The 23668-nt window shown below is 31.6% G+C and overlaps 1 protein-coding gene and 1 long non-coding RNA gene across 4 annotated transcripts in view; one reads left to right on the plus strand and one right to left on the minus strand.

Moving 5' to 3' along the window:
- The window catches only part of LOC127735879 (uncharacterized), a 35703-nt gene extending 15175 nt beyond the window's left edge, over nt 1-20528 (minus strand). The window contains exons 1-5 of one of the 3 annotated variants that reach the window (XR_007998633.1): nt 20245-20528; nt 19556-19656; nt 14111-14205; nt 11607-11751; nt 3157-3277 (exon numbers count right to left, since the gene is read on the minus strand). This is a non-coding gene — a long non-coding RNA (uncharacterized LOC127735879). The remainder of the gene's footprint in view (nt 1-3156; nt 3278-11606; nt 11752-14110; nt 14206-19555; nt 19657-20244) is intronic. The other 2 variants (XR_007998635.1, XR_007998634.1) reach the window with 2 other exon arrangements.
- LOC127735874 (RRP12-like protein) overlaps nt 4750-23668 on the plus strand; it is a 71112-nt gene continuing 52193 nt past the window's right edge. The window contains exons 1-5 of the mRNA XM_052246274.1: nt 4750-5482; nt 11922-12148; nt 13375-13458; nt 19995-20071; nt 23212-23317. Of these exons, the coding sequence (XP_052102234.1) occupies nt 5317-5482; nt 11922-12148; nt 13375-13458; nt 19995-20071; nt 23212-23317 (660 nt within the window). The 5' untranslated portion in view covers nt 4750-5316. The remainder of the gene's footprint in view (nt 5483-11921; nt 12149-13374; nt 13459-19994; nt 20072-23211; nt 23318-23668) is intronic.

The following is a 23668-nucleotide window of genomic DNA, read 5'->3' on the forward strand; positions in this document are numbered from 1 at the left end:
TTCCAACTGAGAACTTTTCATATTTATTATGTAGCAACATTAAAGCATTTTCTGCATATGGAGTATATATATATATCCTCGAGATGATACGATATTCCAGATCTTGAGTTTTCCATGAAGATTTCGTTGATATAGGGTTGCTGCTTACACGGAAGCTATTAGGGTTCCAAGTAGTACAGTTGAAGTTATCCCTTTGAAAGTTTTACGTTCGCCATCACAAATGGGTTGATTTTCTGTGTCACAAATGACTACGGGTTTGTTCCAATCGTCGAAACTCAAATTTATCCCGTCCTCCATTCCTCGATTGTGACTTCGCGGAATGAGACTTAATTATCAATAAATTTGAAATTACCATAAGCAACACAACGGGCCCATTTTTTGGAGTAGGTTCTGCTTACCATTCCTAAGAAATGGAGATTTTCCCCGGTTGGTCGAATGCGACTAATGCAAAACGTCCGGGTCAAGTAGGATAAATGGTACTGTCGACCTGTCGACCTGTCAACCTGTTGACTGTCAACCTGTTAACCACTATTAAAGTGTTCATTTCTCCCCGTCAAATTGTCAACCAGTCGACTTGTCGACCTGTCTACCAGTCACCAATAATACTATTTTACACTAGATAAATTCTTTCAAATTGTCAACCTGTCGACTTGTCAACCATAACTTCAATTTTATTGCGAACCCAATGATACTTTTCCACAGATTCACCTGCAAGTTACCTGTCGATTTAAACTTTTGTAAGTTCTTTTGTCCCATCTAATAAATACAGTAGCTATTGTTCTCTGTGTAGTTTATTTGATGGGACCTTTAAATTTCTTCCAAGAGAAATCTATCACTCACTGATTAATTTACCTGAACAAAAAATTGAACTGTCAAAAATGAAAATACATGTACAAATGCTAAATAAGGACTCAAAAAAAACTACATGTGATGTTGTGTTTATTCAATGTCAATAATTCATTTTTAATAGTTTCAGTATAAACACTGATTCAAAAATTAAAAGTTGATTTCTGAACCATTTTTTTTATATTTTCCCTATTATTGCGAACCCAATGAACGTTTTCCACAGTGCCATCTCTATCTTGACCAGGTATTTAAACTTTTGCAAGTTCACCTGTCCTATTGAATAAATACAATAGCTATTGTTCTCTGTGTAGTTTATTCTCTGGGACCTTTAAATTTCTTCTAAGAGAAATCTATCATTCATTGATTAAATTACCCGAGTAAAAAAATGATCTTATATGTAGACAAAAATACTTTTTTTATACTCATTAACTGCGTGTGATGATGTACTTATTCAATATTAATAATATATTTTCATTCAGTTTAATATAAACATTGATTCAATCATAAAAAGAAAAGTTGATTTCTGACAAAACTTTCAACATTGTTCCTTTTAAAAAAAAAATTGTTTGACATGAATAAGAACTTGAAAATAATGATGTTTCAAATTAAGATCTTCTTAAATGTATTCTATAACTAAACAAAAAAAAATCAAATTTCAATAGGAACATTGATAAAACTTTTGTTAGAAATTAACTTTTTATGATTGAATCAATGTTTATATTTTAAAAACTGAATGAAAAAAGTATTTTTGTCTATATATAAGAATTTTTTTTTACTCAGGTAATTTAATCAATGAATGATAGATTTCTCTTAGAAGAAATTTAAAGGTCCCATCAAATAAACTACACAGAGAACAATAGCTATTGTATTTATTCAATAGGACAGGTGAACTTGCAAAAGTTTAAATACCTGGTCAAGATAGAGATGGCACTGTGGAAAACTTTCATTGGGTTCGCAATAAAATTTGCTTTTTTTTGTGTGTTTGACAAATAAAAACTTGAAAATTATTGTGATTAAATTAAGGTCTTGATAAATGTATTCTATAACTGAACAACAACAAAAACATGCAAATTCATTGGAACAATACTAAAAATTTTGTCAGAAATAAACTTTTTATAATTAAATCAGTGTTTATATTGAACAGATTGAAAATATATTATTGATATTGATTAAATACAATATTGTATACAACTATTTCCCCAAAAAAACAAGAATTTTTTGGTCAGGTAAATTAATCAATGAGTGATAGATTTCTCCTAGAAGAAATTTAAAGGTCCCATTGAAAAAACTACACAGAGGACAATAGCTATTGTATTTATTCAATAGGACAAGACAAAAGTTTAAATACCCTGGTCAAGAGCAGACGACTCTGTGGAAGACTTTCATTTGGTTCGCAGTAACTATATTAAATTTTCTACTTGTCAACCTGTCAACCTGTCGACCAGTCGACCATGAAAGTATTTACATTTTTAACATTGTCAACTTGTCGACTTGTCAACCTGTCAACTAGTCAACCATAAACATATTTGCATTTTTAATACATTGTCAACATGTCTACCAGTCATTTTTTTTTTTTCATTGTATAATTTGAATACATTTATTGCCCATGAATACATACGCGTATAAATTTATTATAAAAGCCGGAACTATAGTACCGTATATCCTACTTGAGCCAAACGTCCAACATCATGACAAAAGAAATTATACCAGAATGCTTAGATTGTGACATATATCGTATTGACAGAATTGGAAACGGATGACGCACAACGTTGCTAGTAAAAACTTACCTCGGATCAGTACTCTTCAAGAAAGTATGAAATGGATCAGCATCTACCTGCTGTAGAATCAACCACAAAGCAAAACATCACTACCTATGAAGCTGGTGTAGACCACCTGACGCTCCAGCTGATAATATTAATTTACTTAAGTGTAAATTTAGAAATTATTAAGAAACTAAGGTTCCATTTTCCTCAGGCAAAGGAGACCCTAGATTGCTGTTGGCAATTATTTTATGTTGGTTAAAAGTTCTTCACATGTTTCGGTTCTAATACATCATTGGCTTTCAAATATTTTGTTTTGAGCCTTCCCGATGAAGGTATAAATCCAGAAAAGCGCTTCGGACGCAAACAATTTACATACTTTTATTTTCATTTTTTTAATGACCAACAGGACAAAATAAAAATAAAAAGGGGGGTCCGGTCCATGCCCTAAGCCTGTGTTTTTACAGGTATAGAGATAAATTATTCTTGGTAAAATTTGTCCAAGCAGACACAAACTGTTAGTATTAAAGTCCATTGTTACAGAATTTACCAGTATTTTTAGTGTTCGATGTCAGTAATGTATCATTGTCCAGTACGTATTCATATCCATGTGCTTATATTCCTTGGTAAACATGTCAATGTCCTTTATTTCAATAGGAAAATTCTTTGTGCTGAAATAAATCATTTATGTGTAAACAATTGAATGTTTTTAAATTGTTATTTTTCATTACTTTTTGTAACAGTTAATCTTTCATTATTTTATTAAATTGATGGATATTTTTTAATAGTACTCTGGACATTTTTTCCTAAGATATTTAATATCACGTACAGACTCACTGTTATCGTGTTTATAATCTTTATTTTACTTTAGAAATAACAATTATTCAAATTAGAAAATAATTTTGAGCAATATCTTAAGAAATGAATTTTATGTGGACTTTTTTCCTAGAAAAGTTGATAACAAGGTCTTTTAAAACTAGAAAATAGACGAGTTTCAAATTTTGATTTTATGAATGAACTGACCGGGTGACCTGTAGTCATTCGGGGTGAGGGAGGGGGGACGCGTCATGAGACATTGTGACGTGGAGACATTTGCTTTGAGATGTCAAATTTTTCCTGGAAAAACCACCAGTTGCGCGGAAGATCATGTTTTAGGTGTTTTCATTATTCAAATATTCTACAAGTTTGAAAATTCAAAGGAAAATAAGCGCCAGACATATTTTACTAGCTATGGACTTATTTTTCTAGGAAAAATCCTAGGACTTACTTTTCTAGTAAAATTATGGTAATGAACTTGCTTTTTTATAGCCGACTATGCAGTATGGGGTTTTCTCATCATTGAAGACTGTACGGTGGCCTATCATTGCTTACATCCACTTCATTTGAACTCTCAGTGGTCACAGTATAGTTCACGGTCTCGTTGGCAATCATACCACAGTCTCCTTATTTTTATATCGATTACCTAGGAAAAAAAGTCTGGGGAATAAATTTTACTACCGGACGGATTTAAATGCTACAATCAGTATATTGAAAAATAATAAATGTTCATTTAAAGTGAGCACTTTAATCTGGGACTAACATATTATGTCCCAGTTTTAATCATGTTTCTATATTTATCATTTTGATAGCCTTGGAGCTAAATTTGTTTTCTTTTCGCTTCTTGACGTCTTAGGGTTAGATAAGATTCAATTACCATTCCGCTACAATATTAATAAAGTTATTCTTAGTCAACAAGACGGGTGTCACATGTGGGCGATAGGACCTGCCTACCCTTCCGGGGCACCTGAGATCATCACTAGTTTTTGGTGAGGTTGGTGTTGCTCAGTCTTTAGTTTTTTATATTGTTAGTTGTATTCAGTTGTTTGTCTTTCGGTCATTTTTCGTTTTTTGCCATGGCGTTGTCTGTTTGTTTTCGACTTATGAGTTTGGATGTCCCTTTTGTATCTTTTTACTCTCTTTTCGAATTCAGGTCTGTTCCGACTGTTCTGACTGTTCTGAACTATAATTCATGCAGACTTCTTTCCAGATGTTTCCAAGCTGAAGGTTTTCATTCTTTTTATAATTTTCCTCGTCATCTGACTGTGGTGTTGATCAGGGTGCTCCTGGGCACTATGAGTTAAAGGACCATACTTTAACAAACAAAAAATGGTTGTAGTTTTACCTTTAAGGTGGTACCCAACACCTTGACTAATATTAATTTGGCTCGTTTAATTTTCATAAAATGTTGACAAAATGTTTACTTTGACCCTTTGACAAAAATATAAAAATTTCAAAAAATTTGAACCAACCACTTTATCAGAAAAATTTCATTGGTTATATAGCAGTTTGACAAACACTAATTTTGATCATTGAGAAGCTTAATATTTCCTTTACATACAACGTTATTAAAACGTTTAGCTGATTTTTACAGAGTTATCTCTCTGTAGTGTTAGGTACCACCTTAAATTACATGTTTTTTTTTCATTTTAAGGCGGAGGGCACCGTCTGAATTCGCGACAGATGATGATCATTGAAATAGTTATCATCGTATCATCGTATACCAGTGTATACAATCAAGAACGAGACCAAGAAGATAGTAGTCCGTAACTGAATGTAGCTGCTAAACTATTTTGTGGTTCATAGATATATCTGGTAAGTTGCGCCCCTTTATTCGCTTCTAATTCTACTTCCGAGTTAAACAACTAATTTTTCTAGCACGTGGAGTAAAGAAATGGGATCAAAATCTAAACTAATTAAAAGAATATCAAAATCAGCCACTAAAACAAAATTTAAAGGAAAGAGGTGGAAAAAAGGAAAGAGTAGCAATAGTAATCCAGACACGAAACGTTTCAGGGATGCTGCGAAAACTAGATTTTTCCAACCAATGTCTTCAGCAGGTAAACGTTCAAAATCATAAAATTTACAATGAATTTCTCTTCATTAAGAACGATTCATTATCAAAGAGTAGAATAGTCAAGAGGTAATTTGCATGGTTAGTCTGTTCTAGGCATCATAACTTGAATGACCTGCTGAACACACTATAAGTATAAGGCAGTGTCTGCGCGTACCCGCATGCGGGTACGAATAGTCAAATTGCCATTCGTAGGCTACGCGTACCCACATCTGGTTTTATAATAAAATGCCATCGAATCGGGAATGAAACATGAAATATATACAGAAATTATCGATAATATGGGGATTTCGTGTAGAACGAACGAAGAGTATGAAAAATAATATTTTCAAATTGTATTTATTAGTTAATAATACATAATAAACATTGCAAATTAAATGTACACTGATTGAAAATGAAAATAATGCCCCCGAGTTCAATTTTCTATTTCTGTTTTCTTTTTACTTATTTTGCTATTTTTCCTTTTTTATTATTATTATCAATGTGCCACCCGCATAAAAAAAAATTAAAATATCAGCATGAAAACTTTAAATAGTGATTATATAATGCGAAGGCATATATTATAGGACTACCTGTAAACATGAAAAAAAAATTAATATTATTATTAAATGTAAATTCAAATTTAAAGACTTAAATTTTACTGAATTTGAAAAATACCTATATGAGATTTAAAATTAATCTTTGAGTAAAATGTAAAACAGAAACTGAAATTTTAAAATATCTTAACCGACAAAAATTAAAGCTTGGGTGTCTATATAAAAATTAAAGAAGCAAGTTATAAAGGCGTCAAATTAAACCAATTTTAAAAGATTCATGTAAGTAAATTAAGATTTGGAACAAATTTTAAATATCCAATAGGATTGTTTTGGCACATATTTCAAATGTTGACAGTCCAAACAACAATCACAGGCCAAAGAGTCCTGATCGTGTAGGTTTTTTTGACATTTGATACATGTCCATTCGCATGATTCTCTTCTTTAGTTGATCCGAATTTTAAGTTGCTTCCACGCTTCAGAGGTAAAATATTTTTTGATGCGCTGAAGGTTTACATTTTTACTATTCCCCAAATGAGGGACTGAATGAGTAACAGTCCCTCATTTGGGTTGAGATGCGCAATTCATTTCAAGTACTTGAAGTAGGCGGTAATGGTAGCCTTTTCCTCAATTCCTCAGCCCATATCGTAAACTTGGATATGTATGATAGCTTGTTTCGAAGCTGAGACATTTTCACATATGTAGTTACATTTTCGGGGTACGAAGTTCATTTTACAGTTCATTTTACCGTAATTTAGCACACCCTGAAAAGCCTTTTGTGATGCGGCTTCTCGAGGTAAAAAAATAAGTTCTATGAAAATTTAGTTCTTTGCATTCATTTAATAACTCCATAGTTTTTGCACATTTATTCTATGGTACTCTGCTCTCTTAATCAGCACAAATGGTTAAGGTCAGTCATTTGTTGAAAATTTAAACATGTCCAATATCACTGCACAGACATTTTTGTAAACACACTACTTTTGAGGCACATTAGGGATATTGACCCATTTGAGTAATCATTTGATAGTGCTAAAAACAAAATTTTCTTAACAGATTCTTTTTACTTGAATTGGCACATATTCATAAAAAAATACAGGAAATTTTATAAAAAGATGAATAGCCCTAACCTGATTTACTGAGAAGTTACAAGCCTATGAAAACTTCAAAAAATAGACAATTTTCAAGGTTACTAACTTTTTTAAAAGTTCAAATATAGAAATAATGTTCTTTGGAAGAATTGTTCCATTTTCTGTAAATTTGTGCCATTTAAAATAAAAAAGACCCAGTTATGGAATTTTAAGTATTTTGTTTTAGCACTATCAAATAATTACTCAAATAAGGGATTGTTACTCATTTAGAGAAAAGTTCCCCAATTGGCGGGTTGTCCCAAACCTGGTTATTGGTATCAAATACCAAAACAGGTATCAATTTTCCTTGATAAAAATATAAACCTTGGATTTAATGATATTTTCTGTCATGACTCATGGCGCAAACATTCTGTTAAAGGACAACATTTTGTCTAAAGACACCATGACTGAAATATCATTGGTATAAAAGTTAACAGCCTTCAAAAAGTAGGATTTTTGGAGGCCATTACAATGTATCTTTGTATTGAGTTCTCATTTGAACTATGGTCTTAAAGGGGAAAATGTTGCCATTTATATGAATATTTGCATCATGGCAACTTATATGATGAAATTCAAAATTTTATTTTTCATTGCTGTAAATTGATACTTATTTTGGGTATAATGCCCATAAATGGGGATAGTACAATGTAGTACCCATTTATGAGGATCTTCCCCAACCTGTATAATTTGGGAACCACTATCAAGGAGTGGAAGATCCTCATAAACAGGTAATACATGTAATATGAGGCAGGTGTTACCTGTGAATGTGGACGGTCTATTATTTTCATGAACCTTTTGGTAATCGGATATACAACTTTGTGAGAAATCGTATGCCTTACATGTACATCATGACAGCCTCCGTCAGCAGGATATTACTAATATGACTAATGCACAATTGCAAATGTAAAAAAAGTAGTTAAGGATTTTCTATTCACCAGTATATTGATTTGGTTTTATGTCATTCTGGCCCCATGTTGATGCGGCCATTATTTTAAGTCGATACTGCCCTAAACTTGAAAAATACTTCCACAAGATAAAAGTGAAAAATATTTGACTTTTAGTACATAAAGGCTAATGAATTTTTTGAATAAAAGCATTGATGGACAATTAAAATTTGTGCCTTTCACGCATATTTAAATGTTTTATTTTCATTAGATCTGCGACATTTATCCGATCATTGTGAATGCGTGATTATTGAATAAAAACATAAATTACAGACTTTAGTACAATCAGCATTAATCAGCAATTTTACATATACTTTCATCTTAACAAGTCTTTTCAGCTACTTCATATATACGTGCTGTGGGACACATGTGATATCCCTGTGCTAAAACCCAGATATAGAGGAATAAGACACAAACAGTGATTGACTCTTGACATTTAGTGTAGTTTCTTTAAGGGAATTGGGTTTATTACATTGTAATAGTGATAATTTATTTGTTGTTTTTTTGGTGGAAGAAGACTTCAAGTCTTCTGAAAGCCTTTACTGCCGGCTGTAAAATCATTGAACCGTCACCAGGATGTATGCCGTATCCCTTTCTGTGCTTTACAATTTCATAACAACTTCCGTGCCATATCTTGACACAGATGTTTATACATGATCTAAGCATCTGCATCATTTAATTTATTAGTTAGGCTTGAAATAATTTCTCATGTTTTAATGTATTAATATCAACCCTTTTATTTATGTAAATTATTAGATTTCATCTCATCTTACATGAACGTTATTTGTTTACTTGTAACCGGATGTCTTTAAAGTAGAGTTTGTAGTAAGCATGCGTGAATTCAGTATCGGGTCGTTTCGCCCTGATTACATGTTCGCCCTTGGTCCGTTCGCCCTGAGTTCGTCCCCATAGAGTATGTTCACCCTGGGTTACTTCTCCTTACTTTTATCGTGGAAGTATTATATTGACTGCAATTATTAAAAAATAATAATATTATGGGTATTAAAGTTTAATAAACTTATTCAGATATTTATATGGTATAAATTCTCGAAATTCATGAGCACACATGAAAAAAAAATAACTAAAAGTTGATGGCTTGTATTGGAGCATTAATAGGTCATGATAATAATTCTCACTGATTGTTGTAATTATTGTCTTTGGTAGATTAATAATTAGAATTATCTGAATAAAACAACTGGATTATTCGGGTTAATTTAAACCACGTTGGTTACGTATCTGTGCATGTGCACAAATGGGAAATTTAATTGTGCATCTGAAAGTTTCAAAATAATGATAAACAGAATTGTCATATATTCATACAATCCATCTTGAGTTAAAGTCAAGTATATATGTGGAGAGTATGACTTCAAATCAATGATGTTTGAAAAAATAAACGGATTTAGTTGTTCTGTCTGCGTTCAGATCTTTAATGCAATAAATTAAGTCATATTCCAGTTTTAGACAACATGTGTTTTTTAAAACGAAAGTTAGAATATCTAAGTATGTTATTGCGATAATAAAGAGTCAAGCGCACATGTGAATCTGCTGGTGTTTTACACATCAAACGATGCACCGTCTGTTGACAGAAATATCAATGTACAAACTAATGTCTGTTGACGGATTCCATTTCGAAAGTACGTAGTTTTCATGTGGGTCATTGTCGGAATGTCCCCTATGATTGCCTTTATTGCCTTAATATGTTTCAAAGTTTTAGAAGTGATAAAAAACGGGATTTCACAACTGATTTGTCCAGCTCTTTACCGTTATTTGTCATTAAGGTACACACAAAAAGGACACATTATCGAGGCTCGAGTACGGAACCAGTAATTCGTTGCTGTCAATAGTTTTATTTTCATGAAAAATTTCAGAAAAGGGCTGTGTGACTCCTGATGGAAAATGCCTTTCCTACCCTCATACTTTTGTGCAAATATATTAGATGAAAAACAAATATGATATATGGGTCAAGCACTTTAAATGAACGGGTTTGAAATGCTAAAAGAGTCAAACGCACACATGATTCTGTCAACTGACTGTGCATATGTGTAAAACACCAGCAGATTCATGTGTGCGCTTGACTCTAAATTATTGCAATAACATAGCAAGGTCATCACCTGACATAACCGGTCAATCCTTGACCAGACAAATATCTGCATTGGATATATTTAGAATTTTTATACGCCCGTTTACAGGACGTATTATGGTATACCTCTGTCCGTTCGTCCGTCGTCAACATGTCGGACATTAACTCAAAAAATCTTTAACCAATATGCATGAAACTTTGGTGAATTGTTTAAATCTATTGACGTGAGCTCCCTTTCGTTTTTTATAAATTTCAGATTTACCATTTCCGAGTTTTGGGGTTTTATTCATTAAAAAAGGGGGGATTTTCCAGTAACTCAAGAATGCTTTCACCAACTTGCAAGAAATTTTGATGAATTGTTTATATCTATTGACATGAGCTCCCTTTTGGTTTTTTATAAATTTTAGATTTTACGTTTCCGAGTTACAGGTTTTTATTCATAAAAAAAGGGGGATTTTCCAGTTTCCGGACAATAACTAAAAAAAACTTTCAGCAGTTCTCATGAAACCTTGGTGAATTGTTTATATCTGTTGATGTAAGTTCCCTTTAGAATTTTATAAATTTTAGATTTTACATTTCTGAGTTATGGGGTTTTATTCATTAAAAAAGGGGGGGTTTTCCAGTTTTTGGACAATAACTCAAAAATGCTTTCAGCAGTTCTCATGAAACTTTGGTGAATTATTTATAGCTATTGATGTAATCTCCCTATTGATTTTCATAAATTTCAAATATGACATTGAGAAGAAATTGAACTTTATTTGTTTATAGTCTGACAACACTCTACAGATTTACTAAGTAGTGCGCAACAGCACAGTGTATTGCACAACAGCAAGAAATCTTTAATTGAATATAAATTCAATTCATATAACCAATTTCAAGTTCTTTGACTACATTTATTCAGAAACCTATAATATGTCAAATATTTTAATTACAATCCAAATTCAGACCTGTATCAAGCTTGAATATTGTGTCCATTTTTGCCCCAACTGTACATGTTCAGGGTTGGACCTCTGCGGGCATATCCAGCTTTGCTCAGCGAAGCAGTTTATTATTCAATATATATGATTATTTATTTAAAACCCTAATTTAAGCAAACTTGACTAAAATTATGGTGGCCAGTTTTTTTTTAAAGTTAACTATCTGCCTTTCACAGAAAACTTTCAAGTGAAACCAAATCAATTACTGTTATAATTGCATGGCGAAATTGCATTGCATCAAGTTGACCATGCTGAGACGAATGTATGGAATTTAGTTATAGAAAATTTAATTTGAATCAACAGTATTTGCAGATTTTTATGTTAAGTATAGTGAGTTTTGGTTGAGTTATGAGTATTATTATTTTTGGAAGAAAAAAATATGTCGAAAGCAATAATGGGACAAAGCAGGCTGGGTTGGTGTGGGCTGCTTTTATGGTAATTCGAGTTACCTTTTATGCATCTTCTTCCACCTCAGAGCAATCAGCTCTTTGATTGTCTTCTATTGTCTGTATGTTCACTATGTATGTATGCAGATATATGCTCCCCATTAAGTGTGTGCCTGCAACTAAATAGTTATGGTCCAATAGAAGAGAGCTGAAATCAAAATTTATTCATTATGATATTGGATGTGTCAGTGTTTGAAACAAAAAAGTAGTTTCTATTCCACATCTTTAAGAAAAGATATTAGAACTTTTGGTTCAATCTTTGTTGATAAAATGATATTTGATTGATAATTAAATGATATGGTTTTTTTTACAATGCAGGTACCAGTGGATTAACAGTAGATGCTTTGGCCAAGCATGATGAAGATCATTTTTCCAAAGATACAGATTCATTACAAGAAGGCTTCGAAAAACTTTCTACATCTGACAAAATTAGTGTTGGTGCTAAAACTTTCAATACATGGGCAACTAATTACACTGAATGTACAAATGTCACATTTAATAAAGTCCATAGATATTGGTCATCAAATTCTGCTCTACACAAAGAAGTAAGTTATGTACAATCTGTTTAATTTTAAAAGTTATCTGTTCATTTATACAAAGATTACTGTGTGGAAAATATTTTGGTCAGTCATTTTGCATGCTCTAAACTAAAAGATGCATCCAATATTATTGTGTAGACATGTTCAGATGTTTTGTTGTCTGAACATAAACACACTTACATACACTTGTAAAAATGTCCTAAAACAATTTCATATTTTGAATATGGCTTGATTGATTGATTGTTGTTTGCTTAAACTGACTAGAATACTCAGAAGAAATGATATGCTGACTTTACTTGAAAAAAAGTATCTACATTAAAAGCAGCAACCAAAGCTATGTAGGTTTAGAGAAAGGAAGTCTGAAGAAATCAGCCTGAGTCCAATTAAAAACAATGAGTTGTGAAAGATGATGTGACGGTGTTATTTCATAACTGTTTTAGGATGTATTACTGTGACTTGACTGTTAGTGTTGCTCTCCACCTATTGCAACTTATTCAAAATTCTGACAAAATTGCAATTTGTTTTATAAAACCAAACTGTTCAACTGGTCAGAAATTTGAACAAACTGCTGTAGAAAACCACAATCAAGTCATGAAAGTGCAAGGTGATAAAATAAAGCATACTTACAATCTTATAAGACTTTAATTCCACTTCAATGATATTATGAAAAATCAAATGATGTCTGATTCTAATGAATATAGAAGACTTTTCAAAAGAAAATTTGTATGAAAGCTTAGTTTGGACATTTTTATAGCAATTCAAAATTACTACCTATCACCTTTAGCATGACAGTTACACTAAAATTTGTATACAATTTGTTACACTGATTTTTCATAATATCATTGAAGTGGAATTAAAGTCTTATAGGATTGTAAGTATTCTTTATTTTATCACCTTGCACTTTCACGACTTGACTGTGGTTTTCTACAGCAATTTGGTCAGAATTTTGAATAAGTTGCAATAGGTGGAGAGCAACACTTACAGTCAAGTCATAGTAAAAAGGGTCAGTTAAAAGAGGTGGGACTGCGAAAAGAAAATTGGAGACTTTTAAACAGCAAAAATTTGAAATCTGATATGTGTGATCAGATTATAATCAATATTGCTGTCTCATTTACATAAACCCAACATCTCTTTAATTCCTCTCTTTTGCCTTAAGTTATATATATCAGCTGCTGTTGTTATATTGTTCTGTAGAAGATATTTAATGTAAAAACTGTGATATAATTTTATAGGTGATAGCCATTTTAGCAGCAGTGACAGAAGTAATAAAGACCAATGATGGGAATGAAACAGAAACAGAATATTTTGCTGCATTGGTAAGGGACTAAAAATTAAGAAGACAACAAGTCCTTGGATAAGAGAAATTATAACCCAAATATTTCACATAGAACTTTATTGTACATCTATAAATCATTGCAAATTGGTCATCTTAAAAACCTCCAAACTTTATATGAGTAGATATATACAAACATGTATATATTTAATTTCAATTTTACATATAAAACAATATCAGTTAGAGTCATCATAATCTCCTTTAGGCTTTTAAGGTGGTACATAACACTACTGTAAAAAACAGCTGAACGTTTTAATCACGTTCTATTGTTAAGGAAATATTAAGCTTCTCAATGATCAAAATTAGTGTTTGTTAAACTGCTATATATCCAATGAAATTTTTCCTATAAAGTGTGTGGTTCAAGTTTTTTGAAATTTTTATATATATATTTTTTTGTCAAAGGGTCAAAGTAAATATTTTTATGAAAATTAAATGAGCCAAATTAATTTTAGTCAAGGTGTTTGGTACCACCTTAAGGGTAGGAAAAAATATAAAACATGATAAATTTCTTCCTTTTTGGTGAAGAGAGTTTCTATCAGGGGGATACAGTGAGGGATACTTTAAAATACAGGAGTCTTTATCATATTATGCAATATGTTCTCCCCAGTATTTTCAAAAAGTTGAAATAACACTACCTTATATTATAGCTCTGCATGTATAATACAATCTGCTATAAAATCATACTGATATCACCATGGTAACTTGGTGCTGTAAGTCTATAGGGAGTACACTGTTAAACAAAAATAAGATGATGTGGTATTGTAAGCTGTCTATATACAATTTTACAACAATGTTCTACACATCATATAATGGCTTATGGATGCACATGTCATATAAATACAATCATAAACACTCCTTAAAATTACCAATATATTTGAATATGAAAATAAGTAGATGTTGTATGGTTGCCAATGAGACAACTATCACGTGATCAAAGTTCATATAAAGTGGATGTAAGCAATTATAGGCAACCGTATAGCGTTCAATAATGAGAAAAACCCATATGGTATAGTCGGCTATAAAAGGCCCTTTCATGAAAAATGTGAAACAATCACATCCAATTGCTTTCATACTACAAAAATAATCTAAAACCAGCAGTATTAAATGTTTTAAATGTCGACAGAACTGTGTATAATTAATGACATACTTGCCAGTGAAGCATCATTTTTACAGTGATGTTTTTTCTGTATTGATATTGTTAAATATCAACTGTGAGTTATTTTGAAGAAGATTATTTAAGAAGATAATTACAATGCAAACAATTTTTATACGACCGCAAAAATTGAAAATTTTTTGGTCGTATATTGGTATGACGTTGGCGTCGTCGTCGTCGTCGTCGTCGTCGTCTTCCGGCGTCGTCCGAAGACACATTGGTTTTCGCACTCTAACTTTAGTTAAAGTGAATGGATCTCCATGAAATTTAACCATAAGGTTCAATACCACAAAAGGAAGGTGGGGATTGATTTTGGGGGTTATGTTACCAACAGTTAAGGAATTAGGGGCCAAAAAGGGGCCAAAAATAAGCATTTTTGTAACTTCCAGACAATAACTTGTGTGTAAGTGTATGGATCTCTCTGACATTGTACCACAAGGTTCCATATCACAAAGGGAAGGCTGTAATTGATTTTGGGGGTAATTGCCTCAAAATTTTAGGAATTAGGGGCCAAAAAAGGGGCAAAAAACAAGCATTTTTCTAGTTTCATGACAATAACTTGTGTGTAAGTGATTGGATATTTCTGAAATTGTACTACAAGGTTCCATATCACAAAGGGAAAGCTGGAATTGAGTTTGGGGGTAATTGCCCGAAACATTTAGGAATTGGGGGCCAAAAAGGGGCCAAAAATAAGCATTTTTCTAGTTTCCAGACAATAACTTGTGTTCAAGTGTATGGATCTCTCTGAAATTGTACTGCAAGGTACCATACCACAAAGGGAAGGCTGGGATTGAGTTTGAGGGTGATGAATCATAAGGGGGTTCAAAAAATTTGGGGGGGGGGGGGGGGATTTTTTTTTTTCTTTTTTTTTCTTTTTTTCCTTTTTTTTTTCTTTTAAAATTTTCCATTTTAAGTTGGTTATTTCTGATTAATATTTAAAAGCAAATAATAATGATATGGTAGGAGATACACACCAAACAGGATGTGTAAATTATTATATAATAAGTATTGTGCAATAGCAAGAAATTTTCAATTGCACAGTATTGCACAATAGCAAGAAATCTTCAATTGCACAGTATTGCACAATAGCAAGAAATCTTCAATTGCACAGTATTGCCCAATAGCAAGAAATATCCAATAGCACAATATTGCGCAATAGCAAGAAATTGTCAATTGTACAGTATTGCACAATAGCAAGAAATATTCAATTGCACAGTATTGTGCAAAAGAAGATACTTCGTATAAATTGCTTATTTCTTGATCAATTTCAATGGGGTTTTATTCTTGAATTCTTGGGGTTCTTTAATATGCTGAATCTAACCATGTATTAAGTTTTTGGATTTTGGGCCCCGTTTTTAAATTGGTCCACATTGAGGTCCAAAGGGTCCAAAATTTAACTTTGTTTGATATCATCAAAAATTGAATTATTGGGGTTCTTTGATATGCCGAATCTAACCGTGTATTTAGATTCTTAATTTTTGGTTCCGTTTTCAAATTGGTCTACATTAAGGTCAAAAGGGTCCAAAATTAAACTTAGTTTGATTTTAACAAAAATTGAATTTTTAGGGTACTTTGATATGCTGAATCTAAACATGTATTTAGATTTTTATACGACCGCAAACAAATTTTGTGGTCGTATATTGGTATGACGTTGGCGTCGTCGTCGTCGTCGTTGTCGTCGTCGTCCGGCGTCGTCGTCCGAATACATATTGGTTTTCGCACTCTAACTTTAGTTTAAGTGAATGGATCTTTTTGAAATTTGACCATAAGGTTAAATACCACAAAAGGAAGGTTGGGATTGATTTTGGGGGTTATGGTACCAACAGTTAAGGAATTAGGGGCCAAAAAGGGGCCAAAAATGAGCATTTTCTAGTTTCCAGACAATAACTGTGGAACGGTGTATGGATCTCTCTGAAATTATACTACAAGTTTCCATACCACAAAGGGATGGTTAGGATTTGCTTTGGGGGGTTATGGCTCAAACCGTTTAGGAATTAGGGGCAAAAAAGGGGGAAAAACAAGGTTGTCCTGGTTAATGGACAAATACTTTAGTACAAAACATAATTTAAAGCAGTGTAAGGGAGATAAATCAAATACATCATTGAAATTATCTCCCTTACACTGCTTTTAAATTATGTATAAAGTAATGGTTAATGAACAATAAAGATAATCTAAAACAGTGTAAGGGAGGTAATCCAAATACAACGCTTTGGTTACTTCCCTTACACTGCTTTTAAATTATGTTTAAAGAAATGCATATTTATAAAGGAAGACCAGTAAAAATATCTGCAAATGTTTTCATCTTTTTTTTTTACAAAAAAATCCATATGAAAGATTTGACACTATATTTTTATTAATTCTATTATAAAATAGATTAAGTTAGCACTATGGTAAATTTGAATGGGTAATTATGGTTGCCAACTCCATTGGAAATTTGAATTGAGATTATGACCATATCTTGAGGGAAAGAATTTTTTTGGGGGAAAAAGGGGGGGGGGGATAAAAAGAAATTGGGGGGGGCCAATTTTTTCTCATTTCAGATTTCAGAAATTAAAAAGAATTATTCTTCAAATATTATTTTTTTTTCAAATTTCAAATATTGAAAAATTTCAAGAAGTAATCTTTAATTGCACAGTATGGCGCATTAGATTTGTAAAATCTTTGATCACATTTATTTATTTGTTATGCCGAATCTAACAGTGTATTTAGATTTTTAATTTTGGGTCCAGTTTTCAAATTGGTCTACATTAATGTCCAAAGGGTCCAAAATTAAACTTTGTTTGATTTTAGCAAAAATTGAATATATGAGGTTCTTTGATATGCTGAATCTAAACATGTATTTAGATTTTTGATTTTTGGCCCAGTTTTCAAGTTGGTCCAAATTGGGGTCCAAAATTAAACTTTGTTTGATTTCAACAAAAATTGAATATATGGGGTTCTTTGATATGCTGAATCTAACCATGTATTTAGATTTTTTATTTGTGGACCCCGTTATCTAATTGGTTCATATTGAGGTCAAAAGGGTCCAAAATTAAACTTTGTTTGATTTCATCTAAAATTGAATTATTGGGGTTCTTTGATATTCCAAATCTAACTGTGTATTTAGGTTTTTAATTTTGGGTCCTGTTTTTTTAAATTGGTCTACATTGAGGTCCAAAGGGTCCAAAATTAAACTTAGTTTGATTTTAACAAAAATTGAATTCTTGGGGTTCTTTGATTTGCTGAATCTAAACATGTGTTTAGATTTTTTATTATGGGCCCAGTTTTCAAGTTGGTCCAAGATAGGGTCCAGTATTTAAACTTTGTTTGATTTCAACAAAAATTGAATATATGGGGTTCTTTGATATGCTGAATCTAAACATGTATTTAGATTTTTGATTATGGGCCCAGTTTTCAAGTTGGTCCAAATTGGGGTCCAAAATTAAACTTTGTTTGATTTCAACAAAAATTGAATATATGAGGTTCTTTGATATGCTGAATCTAACCATGTATTTAGATTTTTTATTTGTAGGCCCTGCTATCAAATTGGTTCATATTGAGGTCAAAAGGGTCCAAAATTAAACTTTGTTTGATTTCATCGAAAATTGAATTATTGGGGTTCTTTGATATGCCAAATCTAACCGTGTTTTTAGATTTTTAATTTGGGTCCCGTTTTTTAAATTGGTCTTCATTGAGGTCCAAAGGGTCCAAAATTAAACTTAGTTTGATTTTAACAAAAATTGAATTCTTGGGGTTCTTTGATATGCTGAATCTAAACATGTGTTTAGATTTTTGATTATGGGCCCAGTTTTCAAGTTGGTCCAAGTTGGGGTCCAAAATTAAACTTTTTTTGATTTCAACAAAAATTGAATATATGGGGTTCTTTGATATGCTGAATCTAACCATGAATTTAGAATTTTTATTTGTGGGCCCCGCTATCAAATTGGTTCATATTGAGGTCAAAAGGGTCCAAAATTAAACTTTGTTTGATTTCATCAAAAATTGAATTATTGGGGTTCTTTGATATTCCAAATCTAACCGTGTATTTAGATTTTTAATTTTAAGTCCCGTTTTTTAAATTGGTCTACATTAAGGTCCGAAGGGTCCAAAATTAAACTTAGTTTGATTTTAGCAAAAATTGAATTCTTGGGGTTCTTTGATATGCTGAATCTAAACATGTGTTTAGATTTTTGATTATGGGCCCAGTTTTCAAGTTTGTCCAAGTTGGGGTCCAAAATTAAACTTTGTTTGATTTTAACAAAAATTGAATATATGGGGTTCTTTGATATGCTGAATCTAACCATGTATTTTGATTTTGGACATTGGACCATAATAGGTAAATTAAAAAATTCAAGTTCTTAGACCACATTCTTTCTGTGTCAGAAACCTATGCTGTGTCAAATATTTAATAACAATCCAAATTCAGAGCTGTATCAAGCTTGAATGTTGTGTCCATACTTGCCCCAACTGTTCAGGGTTCGACCTCTGCGGTCGTATCAAGCTGCGCCCAAGCGAAGCATTTTATTACAAATGAATTCTCAGTTTCATATTTGTTTTTTTTTTTTTAGATAGAGTTACCTTTCCTTATATACATAGACCATTTATATTTGTCATCTAATGACATCTTACATTTGTATTTGATTGGCGCTCAATATTCATCAAAATCTTGATAACAAATGTTTAAATAGTATATCAAAAAGGCAGATTTTCTTTGGTTATTTCAGAATTCATTATTTTGAATTGATTTGGCTACATTGCATCAGGAATCTTATTTAGCAAAAAAAAATATAAACATGAAAAACTCCGCCTTCTATGTAAATGCCATGTTAAATAACTTCACTCATTCAATGCTTTTGCTTTTAGAGGTAAAGAGGGGGGTGTTTAATTAATGTTACTATTTGACAATATTTTTCCAGTAACTGTGATCCATAGTTTTTTCCTCTTTTACCTGGACTATCATTGACATTGATTTACACACTGTAAACATTTGGTCTGCTTTCCAGCACTGTCAAGGACTATTCTGTGAGACTTGATGTATAAATTACTGTCCTTTAAAGTAGAGATAATATTGATATAAGACTTTTACTGTTTTGATTCAGTTACCACCAACTGAAGATTATCTTGAGATGTTTGTTGTTTGTTGCATTGCTTTCATTCACATTGCATTTAGTTCATTTAATAAAAACAAGTATCAAAGAAAGAAAGAAATTTGTTGCAAGGAACATGATCAATAACTATATAAGCACATGGAATTAAAGTTTGCAAGCAGTTATTTGTTAAATAGTATTTAATCCCCCTTTACAACTTCTGATAAGCTATGTACATCGATAGAAGATTCATATGACTTGTGTATTCTGCTTGTTACATTGATATATTTCCTATTACAGATGACAGCATTAGATACAACAGATGATGTAGAATCACAGGCTGCTATCATGTATTTACTCAGTCTGGTCATAAAAAGGTAAGAATTTCAAATATTCATCTGTAAACAAACATGACAAAATAAGAAAAATATACATAATTTTGAATTTAACCAAAATTGCTCAAAATTCTTATTGTGCCCATGTCACAAACTTGTAAAGGAAATATAGCGTTTCCACAGAGCCTCAGATCTAAGCAACTTCCAGTACGTACCTTTCATAAGGAAATTATCTTTTGTCAATTTATGCACTATATCCAATGTCCACACTAAAATTGATAACCTTTACTCTCAATTTAACATTTAATGTCTTTTAAGTTTTGTTAAGATTTTCACATGTTATGTTAGTCATTCACTTTCATTATTTGAGCTCCTCTGTGTTTCCCATCTGAAATAACATAAACGAAGAAAGTGTTTTTTTAAAGAGCACTTACAAAATGTATTTGTCAGTGACTGGTTAACACAAAATATAAGAACAGAAAAATCATTATATGAGACACTACACTAAAGTGTCAAAGACAAAGACTATTAAGATATTTAGTGGAAAGATCTTAAATCAGACAACATTCATTTCAATTATTGTATAGATGAACTGACAGTAGATAATGGAAAGTATACATTTGAATAATTTTCAATAGAAGTATTGTTACAATAATCAGTTGATCTTGTAACCTAATCAATCTGATCGGTAAACTGTCAAACTATTAGATATTCTTACCCTTACATTTTTTATTGATTAATGTAACTATTTCTCTCTTTTAATTTAAATATATATGTATGCGTTACTTTTGTTATATAATTATTTATATTTATATATATATATATATTGAGGCAGATATCACCTGAAATCAATGTCAAGCTTATAACAACTCATTTCTTTTAAATAGTAGATAAGTTACACTTAATAAATTTTTTATTACCCCCTTTCTAAAGGAGGGGATATACATGTTTACCACTATCCATATGCGTTGCTGTCCATCAATCTGTCCATTTTGTCTCTTTTTCTCAACTAATTTCAATCAGAGCTTTTTGATATTTGGTACAAAGCTTCATATTAGCAAGCTAGACTATGTAACACTGCGTTGTCACCTATCTACACCATGGCCAAAAAGAAAAATAACAAAAAAGGGAAACAACATTTAAAAGATTGTGCACCACTGATGCCCATAAAAGAATATCATAAATTATTGTTTCTCAGCAACTTTTTATATGCCCGTCAAAATTTTGACGGGACGTATTATGGTATACAAATGTCATCTGTCCGTCTGTCTGTCAGGCGTAAACATGTCGCACCATAACTTGAGAACGACTTATCCAAATTTCATTAAACTTAAGATAGTTGTTTCTTATGATGGTCAAACAATCTGTATACTTTTTGGTGAAAATAAGATTAAAACTTTTTGAGTTACAGGACTTAGTAACTAAAACAGGTGTGTGTGTTTTTCACATGTCGCGCCGTATCTCAAAAACAATTTATGATTATTGCTTAAAACTTTACACACTTCTTAGTTATATTAATCTTAAGATCTGTATACTTTTTGGAGATGATTCAAAATTTTATTTTTGAGTTATTGAGTATTTGTAAAAAAAGGGGGAGGGGTTTTTCACATGTCGCGCCGTATCTCAAAAACGATTTATGATTATTGCTTCAAATTTTACACACTTCTTAGTTATATTAGTCTAAAGATCTGTATACTTTTTGGTTTTGATTAAAAATTTTATTTTAGAGATATTGAGTTTTTTGTAAAAAAAAAGGGGGGTTTTCACATTTCGCGCCTTATCTCAAAAACAATTTATAATTATTGCTTCAAATTTTACACACTTCTTAGTTATATAAATCTAAAGATCTGTATACTTTTTGGTTTTGATTCAAAATTTTATTTTAGAGATATTGAGTTTTTGTAAAAAAAAAAGGGGGTTTTCACATGTCGCACCGTATCTCAAAAACGATTTATGATTATTGCTTAAAATTTTACACACTTCTAAGTTATATTAATCTAAAGATTTGTATACTTTTTGGTTTTGATTCAAAATTTTATTTTAGAGATATTGAGTTTTTTGTTAAAAAAAAAGGGGGTTTTCACATGTTGCGCTGTATGTCAGAAACTATTTATGATTATTGCATAAAAATTCACACACAAAACGAAGTGCGTATCATGCGCTCATGGTGCAGCTGTTTATTGTCTTAAGCTAGATTTTTTGTACCAAACTTCATATTTGTAAGCTACCGGTATACAGAGTGACACAATTTTATATCTGTTATTTATCTACTTCCTGTCTTTGGGATTTATATATAAATGAGAAGGTTTAATTTGATTGCCATGGAGACTGCAAGTTATTGGTCAAAAGACCAATGGATAAAAATGTTCACAACTTCAGGTCACCCTACAATACAATGAAGAAAACTAATGACCTGATTAATAACAATATCAGTAAACAAATAAGCAATAATGACAGACAGCAACCAACAGCAATCACTGGACTACCTGCTACTTTTTTAGGACTGGCACTTAAGGAATGTTATTAACATTGATGTATATATAAGAAAATGATGTGTTCTTGATATATTGTAGCTAAGACAACATATTGTTTCATAGTGAATTGAAGTAATATGTTGCTATGTCATTATGTCTGAGTATGTGGGAAGAAAAGAAATTCAGGAAAGTTAATTATCTATTTTTTTTTTAAAGAGAGTTGAATGTACATATATGTATGTATAATTCACTGTATTATTGGATGGGAATATAGGTAACAAAATTTAACTATAACGATATTGATTTTAATGGAATACTGTAAATTTAGAAATTATTGGGATGTTCTTATTATTTTGAATAATGTGACTGGGTACAATGTAAGTATTGCAATGATAAGAACTTGCATTCTGATAACAGAGACATAAAACTTTGCAGATTTTCCTGAAATAACAATAACTAATCTCACATTTTTTTCTATCTTCAAAAATCGCAATAATAAATGCACTTAGTAATTTCAGAATGTACGGTAGGTCAAGATTTCTGTTAAATAAATCTTCATGCCTGTTGGATTTCCATGAAAACTCTGTATAATGCTTAAATTGGTCCTTGACATACTCTCAAATGAAAAAGTTATGAATTCTGCTCTTTTCTAGTAACATTTCGCAAATATTACTCGGGAGAAAGTTTAGTATACAACTTTTTTCACAGAGTTCCAGTTGCAGTTCTGAGAAGTAAATTTGCTGAGGTATCAAAGAAATTCCTGGATTTGCTGGCAGCAAATGTTGATGGTAGTTCTACAGCTCTTATTAAATCGGTATGTATACAGACAAATCTGCTGCATCAGCTGATCTTTGCCAAAGATGTAGTCTAAACTATTGCCATCACATGACTACAGCTCTTTGAAAGAATTCCGTTTGAACCCCCTCTGCTGACAGAATAAGCATAGACATACACAAAGGGGTTTTCAAAAGGAAATCTTGCTCAGCTCTTGTTAAATAGATGCATTCACAGTCAAATCTGCTGCATTAGCTAACCTTTACCAAATGCTCAGTCTGAACTATTACCATCACATGACATCCTTCATACATCTTCTCAATTAAATTTTGAAAATATCCATAAAACCTCAGGTTAATTGACCCTTCTGCAGCATGTAAGTTCTCTAACT

The sequence above is a fragment of the Mytilus californianus genome, unplaced genomic scaffold (genome assembly GCF_021869535.1).
Source record: "Mytilus californianus isolate M0D057914Y unplaced genomic scaffold, xbMytCali1.0.p SCAF_3, whole genome shotgun sequence".
Lineage (NCBI taxonomy): Eukaryota > Metazoa > Mollusca > Bivalvia > Mytilida > Mytilidae > Mytilus > Mytilus californianus.